This window comes from Homarus americanus, unplaced genomic scaffold, assembly GCF_018991925.1.
Source record: "Homarus americanus isolate GMGI-L3 unplaced genomic scaffold, GMGI_Hamer_2.0 scaffold59495, whole genome shotgun sequence".
NCBI classification, from domain to species: domain Eukaryota; kingdom Metazoa; phylum Arthropoda; class Malacostraca; order Decapoda; family Nephropidae; genus Homarus; species Homarus americanus.
This window is the reverse complement of record NW_024732415.1, coordinates 5268252-5276266: the sequence shown is the minus strand read 5'-3', so window position 1 is coordinate 5276266 and position 8015 is coordinate 5268252. Positions and strand designations below refer to the sequence as shown.

Here is an 8015-nt window from a genome sequence, read left to right as displayed (position 1 = left end):
GTGTTAGTTGAGTGTGTGACCAAGTGTGTGTGTGTGTGTGTGTCTGTGTGTGTGTGTGTGTGTGTGTTAGTTGAGTATATGACCAAGTGTGTGTGTGTGTGTGTGTGTGTGTGTGTGTGTGTGTGTGTGTTAGTTGAGTGTGTGACTATGTGTGGGGTGTATGTGTGTGTGTGTGTTAGTTGAGGTGTGTGACCAAGTGTGTGTGTGTGTGTGTGTGTGTGTTAGGTTGAGTGTGTGACCAAGTGTGTGTGTCTGTGTGTGTGTGTGTGTGTAGTTGAGTGTGTGACCAAGTGTGTGGGTGTATGTGTGTGTGTGTGTTAGTTGAGTATATGACCAAGTGTGTGTGTGGACATTTCTACGTGTTGTCATAGTACTTTACTGTCACCTCGTACACTTGTCTTGCCTCACCCTCACTATGATTTCCCCTTTACTTCTTAATGTCCCTGTAATCCTTTAGTCCAACACACAACAAACGTGGGAGAGAAGCCAAGATAATACACATAAAGTAGGTTAATAATATTTATACGTCACTCACCGAACAACTTGACAACATAACACAACATCTTACAGAGTCTGGACAAACTTTATATTTTAAAATAAAATATATGGCAATATTTAGAGATTTTATGGATAATTCATTTATATTGAAGGCAACTATTGGAGGCAGAAGTTAACATGGGATAAAATAAGTCCCCAAAATGTGAATAATATAGACTATCATATATAGCATTATATTGTGGGTATATTATAGAGGCAATCTATACCACTGATATATGGGCGTGTTATAAGCTAATATACAGAGACAATAGATTATAGTTGAGGAGACGTGAATCACAGACAACATAGTGGTGGTCATCAGGCTACCACTATATCAGACTCAGAGGAATGTGAACTAGCTAACTACCAGTCCTGGCCAAATGGGTTAGCCTGACACAGTGGGTACAAAGCGTCCTGGAAATTGTATATCTGGAAGTTGAGGTTGCTATTCAGTATGACGGGAACAAAGTATAGAGAAACCATGCTTGTTTCTCCCGTTTCAATGATCTGTGATAGTGAGAATGGTGTTCCGTCGCCCCAAACTTCATCTCCGTTTTGAAACTTGAGTAGGTCAATCCTGAGCGTCATGTCTGATGAATAGATGGAAAAAGGTTGGTTTCACTACTGATACTACTATTACTACTACTACTACTATTAGTGCTGCTATTATTATTATCACTATTACTACTACTACTACTACTACTACTACTACTACTAGCGCTGCTATTATTATTATCTCTACTACTAATATTACTGTTGCAGCTGCTGCTGTAGCAATATTATTAATAATTATAGTAACAGCAGTAACTGTTTATCATTATTAATATCGTATTATTTGTATGAAATTATTACATGCATTATCCCTATATCATTAGTTGTATAAACATTCGAGGTCTTATATTTTTAATATTAAACAAATGCGTGTGTATTACCAGGCAATTTAGAGAACTTTATTACAAGTCCAGAAATTTATATAATTTTAGTAAAGACTGACGAACAAAGATGTTGATGTTTAGAGAGTGCATATGGCACGCACGCGCATACATACATACATATATATATATATATATATATATATATATATATATATATATATATATATATATATATATATATATATATATATATATATATATATATATATATATAATCAACAACCTCACCAGCAAGGAATCGAAATATAACAGAGTCTAGAACTGCTTCTAGTGTCCTTGTGGCCTAGCCGGTAAGCGTTCCCTAGTCACACCCAGTAGGTCGAGGGTTCGATTCCTTGCTGGTGAGGTCGTTGATTATATGTTCAAAGTCCGCGTGTTATATGGACTAAAAATGAAGTATATATATATATATATATATATATTTATATATATATATGCAAGTAAATCACTGTAGGTGCGCGTGATTCAGGTATATGCTGATAACCACAAGGAAAAAGAAAACACGAAGTTCCCAAGCGCTTTCGTGTAATTCACATCTTCAGGGGTGAGTCTGTACTCACCCCTGAAGATGTGAATTACACGAACGCTTGGGAACTTCTGTGTTTTCTTTTCCCTGTATATTGTATATATATATATATATATATATATATATATAATATATATATATATATATATATATATATATATATATATATATACTTGATAAAATCACACGGGAAAATGGAAACAACGGAGCACCTTAGCTTTCGTCTTTATTCAAGACATCTTCAGAGGCAACTGGACTACATGGACAGAGAGAGGCTTAAATATACACTTAAGAATATTTTGACTCTGCCCTATCGTAATGAATTTGTCCCGTTAGTTCGGTCCCTCAAGCTTCTAAATATTAATGTTGTTTTCAAGTATGACTCAACCATTACCAATATGTTAATAAGGAATAGCCCAAGTTTGAATGTAAATGGAAGTGTTTATTGTATTCCATGTAGCAAATGTAATTGTAATTATGTAGGTCAGACAGGAAAAACTCTGCAGCTCAGAATCAAACAACATAAGTATAATATCAAAACTGCATCTGAAAGCAGTGCCTTGTTCGTTCATGTTAGGAATAATAATCACCCCATTGCTTGGGAAAAAAGCTTAGAAGTATTCAAATCATCTTGTGTCACAGAAAGACTTCTGGTTGAAGCTAGTTTGATTAAGGAATTAAAATCAATAAACCTTAGTGATGGTCAGTTCAAAACTGATAATATGTTACATAAATTTATTTGTCAGTGGCCCAAGGTTAAAAATGCTTTGAAAACCTTTGATCTAGATGTATGATAGTTATTTTGTGGGTCCCTTTTTTCTGACCTGACCTGGTTAGTCACGTCACCACCCTTCTCTTAAGCTCCTCTACGTGTGTGTTGGTGTGTGGATTAGTGGATGTCATCATTATGACCTGACCTCATGTTTTTAAGGTCACCCTGTATATTTAAGCCTCTCTCTGTCCATGTAATCCAGTTGCCTCTGAAGATGTCTTGAATAAAGACGAAAGCTAAGGTACTCCGTTGTTTCCATTCTCCCGTGTGATTTTATCAAGATATATATATATATATATATATATATATATATATATATATATATATATATATATATATATATATATATATATATATATATATATATATATATATATATATATATATATATATATATATATATTTACCTAGCCCAGACATCCTCTTCTTCACAGCCTGGAAATGGTTATCGGTCTTGAGCAGTGCGAGGCGATGACCGGGGATCTTCTCACAGTCACTCTTGGCAGCTATGAGACTACTGGCCTGGGGCAGCACCAAGTACAAGAGGTTATCCTCTAACATCTCGTACATTACCGACTGGACAGACTCTGTGTACAATATATCGGAGGATTAATTCAGGCCGGTGATAGTTATAGATGTGTTAATATAAATCACTACCTCTCCTATACACCAAAACATTACAGGATGAATATAAGTGATCTTATAGATTTTAAGTATTTATGAGAAGAAAAATTAACAAAGCTACAGCAAAATAAAAAACTCAAAATTTTTATCTTAAAGCTAAACAAATTCAATATGAGCTAATTTGGGCGCTATAAACATTGAGGGCAGTCATCTGTTTCCTCCAAACATTTTGTACCATATCATACTGAACCTTTCCAACATCCTCTGGTGTCCTTTGCTCTAAAAATTATCCAAAGTTGCTAGTAGTGGTGGAATAAAGCTTAATTTTAGACATATCTACCAGAATAAAACTAACCTCTTTTTATAATAACTGTTTAAATCCGCCATTATTCTCACCTTGCCAGAAGATGTAGGTGGCATTTGGGTTGTCAGTGAAGGTAGAGTCCATGGGCACTTTCTCTGACAGGTGGCACTGTACCGTGTTGTTGGCACCATCTTCAGTCTCCAACACCACCGCCGACACACACCGCCTGGATGACCAACACGCCGTGCGACAACTGCCTGTACGAGCGATAGAATTTTCGTAAGGGTAACAAAAAATATTCAAATTATCCTCTCGCTAAGTCTTTTGAATTTCACTAAGACAAGGTAAGGTTAGGTTACGTTAGGTTAGGTTAGGCTACGTTAGGTTAGGGGTCTAAGTCCTGTGTGAAGGCTGAGGAAAGCCAGTACTCACAGATACTTGGTGGTGTAACATTCACGGTGTCATAAATGTCGTTGTCCTCAGAGATCATCTTGCCAGGTGCCAGTATCATGTTGCCGAACACTGTACTCTCTACCAGCAGGACGGAGGGATGTTCTGCTCTCACTGGGAACACCATCCACGACATAACCACTATCACCACCATCACCATTAACATCACCCTCCCTGCCATCATGGTGCTGTGAGTCCTCCCTGGAGATAGTGAGGAAGGGGGGGGGTGAAAGGTATAAGATCTGAGGTACAATATATGCTGAAGTCATCAATAACAACAAACATGACTGTCATATATCAGTACTTAAAGCAGCGTCTGGTGGGGCTGACTACTGGTTAGGTGTAACGCATGTATGAATAACTAAACAACCAAACAAAAACAAACAAACAAACAGCACTCGGGTCTGGGAGGAAGTGGCAGGGTTGATTTTGTCACCGATTCACTCACTAACGGAAATATCAGACATTACTGAGTGTTTTACCAGGGTGTAGGGAGACAGTCTACCTGGGTGTAGGGTGACAGTCTACCTGGGTGTAGGGTGACAGTCTACCTGGGTGTAGGGTGACAGTCTACCTGGGTGTAGGGTGACAGTCTACCTGGGTGTAGGGTGACAGTCTACCTGGGTGTAGGGTGACAGTCTACCTGGGTGTAGGGAGACAGTCTACCTGGGTGTAGGGTGACAGTCTACCTGGGTGTGGGGAAGACAGTCTACCCACCCTGGGTGTAGAGGTGACAGTCTACCTGGGTGTGACAGGGGCCCACCTGGGTGACAGTCTACCTGAGTGAGGGAGACAGTCTACCTGGGGTGTAGGGTGACAGTCTACCTGGGTGTGACAGTCTACTCTGGAGTGAGGTCTACCTGGGTGTAGGTGAACAGTCTACCTGGGTGAGGGGTGACAGTCTACCTGGGTGAGGGGTGACAGTCTACCTGGGTGAGGGATGACAGTCTACCTGGGTGTGGGTTGACAGTCTACCTGGGTGAGGGGTGACAGTCTACCTGGGTGTGGGTTGACAGTCTACCTGGGTGAGGGGTGACAGTCTACCTGGGTGAGGGGTGACAGTCTACCTTGGTGAGGGTTAACAGTCTACCTGGGTGTGGGTCGACAGTCTACCTGGGTGAGGGGTGACAGTCTACCTGGGTGTGGGAGACAGTCTACCTGGGTGTGGGTGACAGTCTACCTGGGTGTAGGGGTGACAGTCTACCTGGGTGTGGGTGACAGTCTACCTGGGTGTGGGGTGACAGTCTACCTGGGTGTGGGGTGACAGTCTACCTGGGTGTAGGTGACAGTCTACCTGGGTGTAGGGTGACAGTCTACCTGGGTGTAGGTGACAGTCTACCTGGGTGTGGGGTGACAGTCTACCTGGGTGTAGGGTGACAGTCTACCTGGGTGTGGGGTGACAGTCTACCTGGGTGTAGGGTGACAGTCTACCTGGGTGTGGGGTGACAGTCTACCTGGGTGTAGGGTGACAGTCTACCTGGGTGTGGGGTGACAGTCTACCTGGGTGTGGGGTGACAGTCTACCTGGGTGTGGGGTGACAGTCTACCTGGGTGTGGGGTGACAGTCTACCTGGGTGTAGGGGTGACAGTCTACCTGGGTGTAGGGTGACAGTCTACCTGGGTGTAGGGTGACAGTCTACCTGGTGAGGGTGACAGTCTACCTGGGTGTAGGGGTGACAGTCTACCTGGGTGTGGGGTGACAGTCTACCTGGGTGTGGGGTGACAGTCTACCTGGGTGTGGGGTGACAGTCTACCTGGGTGTGGGGTGACAGTCTACCTGGGTGTGGGGTGACAGTCTACCTGGGTTAGGGGTGACAGTCTACCTGGGTGTGGGGTGACAGTCTACCTGGGTGTGGAGTGACAGTCTACCTGGGTGTAGGGTGACAGTCTACCTGGGTGTAGGTGACAGTCTACCTGGGTGTGGGGTGACAGTCTACCTGGGTGTGGGGTGACAGTCTACCTGGGTGTGGGTGACAGTCTACCTGGGTGTAGGGGTGACAGTCTACCTGGGTGTAGGGTGACAGTCTACCTGGGTGTGGGGTGACAGTCTACCTGGGTGTGAGGGTGACAGTCTACCTGGGTGTAGGGTGACAGTCTACCTGGGTGTGGTGACAGTCTACCTGGGTGTGGGGTGACAGTCTACCTGGAGGGTGACAGTCTACCTGGGTTAGGTGACAGTCTACCCGGGTGTGGGGTGACAGTCTACCTGGGTGTAGGGTGACAGTCTACCTGGGTGTGGGGTGACAGTCTACCTGGGTGTGGGTGACAGTCTACCTGGGTGTAGGGTGACAGTCTACCTGGTGTGGGTGACAGTCTACCTGGGTGAGGGTTGACAGTCTACCTGGGTGTAGGGTGACAGTCTACCTAGGTGTAGGGTGACAGTCTACCTGAGTGTAGGGGTGACAGTCTACCTGGGTGTGGGGTGACAGTCTACCTGGGTGTGGGGTGACAGTCTACCTGGGTGTAGGGTGACAGTCTACCTGGGTGTAGGGTGACAGTCTACCTGGGTGTGGGGTGACAGTCTACCAGGGTGTGGGGTGACAGTCTACCTGGGTGTGGGTGACGGTCTACCTGAGTGAGGTGACAGTCTACCTGGGTGAGGGTGACAGTCTACCTGGGTGAGGTGACAGTCTACCTGGGTGAGGTGACAGTCTTCCTGGGTGGGGTGACAGTCTACTGGGTGAGGGATGACAGTCTACCTGGGTGTGGGTTGACAGTCTACCTGAGTGAGGGTGACAGTCTACCGGGTGTGGGTTGACAGTCTACCTGGGTGAGGGGGCAGTCTACCTTGGTGAGGGTAACAGTCTACCTGGGTGTGGGTCGACAGTCTACCTGGGTGAGGGGTGACAGTCTACCTGGGTGTGGGTGTCGGAGGTCAGAATGGATAAGAATATAAGAACACTTACCTGTCAACACCTGTAGCTAAATCCTTCCCAAGATGTGTGTCTTTACGAGCAGGTCAGGATAAGTGCCAAGCCGCTACTGAGTGCAGGTGCCAGGCCGCCACCACATACCTGTTCTTATTATATTGAAATATTATCACGAACAAAGTCACATCAAATATTCATAGACAAATATAAGTGAAAATTTAGTATTTAGGGCCAATTGCAAGAACAGTCGTTGGGTGTACTACGCCGTTTACGATGACCTTCTTGCCCTGATCTTGTTTCAGGAATACCACCCTTTTGAAGCTCTGGAGAGATCTCGAAGTTTCGATATTTTGAGTACAGCACTAGCTAATAATTCCCACCAGGAAACTTGTTTTGAGACTCCTCCAAAGCTTCGAAAAGTGCAGAATTCCACGTGTTAAAGGCGATATTGCTGAAAAAGACCAGGGCAAGGTCATCGTAAATGACGTCGTACACCCCATAACCGTTCTTGCAATTGTTTATATCTAAACAGTCGCAAGTTTAATTTATTCACAGAATTATATTGCAGTCTCCCTCGCCTCAACTCACCTCACTTCACATCACCTCATCTTACCCTTAATTCACCTCACCTTTCTCTCACCTCACTTTAACTTTACATCACCTGCCATTATTTTTCGTCACCTCACCTAATTAAAAAATATATATATATAATTCAAAATTCAAACCAGAAATGAAAGAAAACTATAAACAAGATTTTGTTTTTGTTGTTACAACAACAATAACAAAAACAAACAAATAGAATAACTACTTTTTTTTACCATCATACAAAGTTAAATACCAGGGGGTCCCCGGGTTACGAACGGGTTCCGTTCCTGAGGATGATTTGAAGCCGGAAATGTACGTAAGTAGGAACATATGGTATGTGTATACCGTACTTACAGAACAATGTTTAAAATGCCACTATATCAGAGCCTAAGTCCTTATATACATCTAAAATC

General features: G+C 43.4%; 1 protein-coding gene across 1 annotated transcript; it reads right to left on the bottom strand.

Annotated features, from left to right (window-relative positions):
* Window positions 1-505: 505 nt before the first annotated feature.
* Window positions 506-7279, bottom strand: LOC121868513. The gene is made up of 5 exons (XM_042369178.1): window positions 7054-7279; window positions 4131-4349; window positions 3791-3955; window positions 3178-3357; window positions 506-1127 (listed from the first exon to the last, which is right to left on the bottom strand). Exons 2-5 carry the CDS (start codon window positions 4330-4332, stop codon window positions 901-903), a joined length of 774 nt encoding a protein of 257 aa, XP_042225112.1. The 5' UTR covers window positions 4333-4349; window positions 7054-7279; the 3' UTR covers window positions 506-900.
* Window positions 7280-8015: the final 736 nt, after the last annotated feature.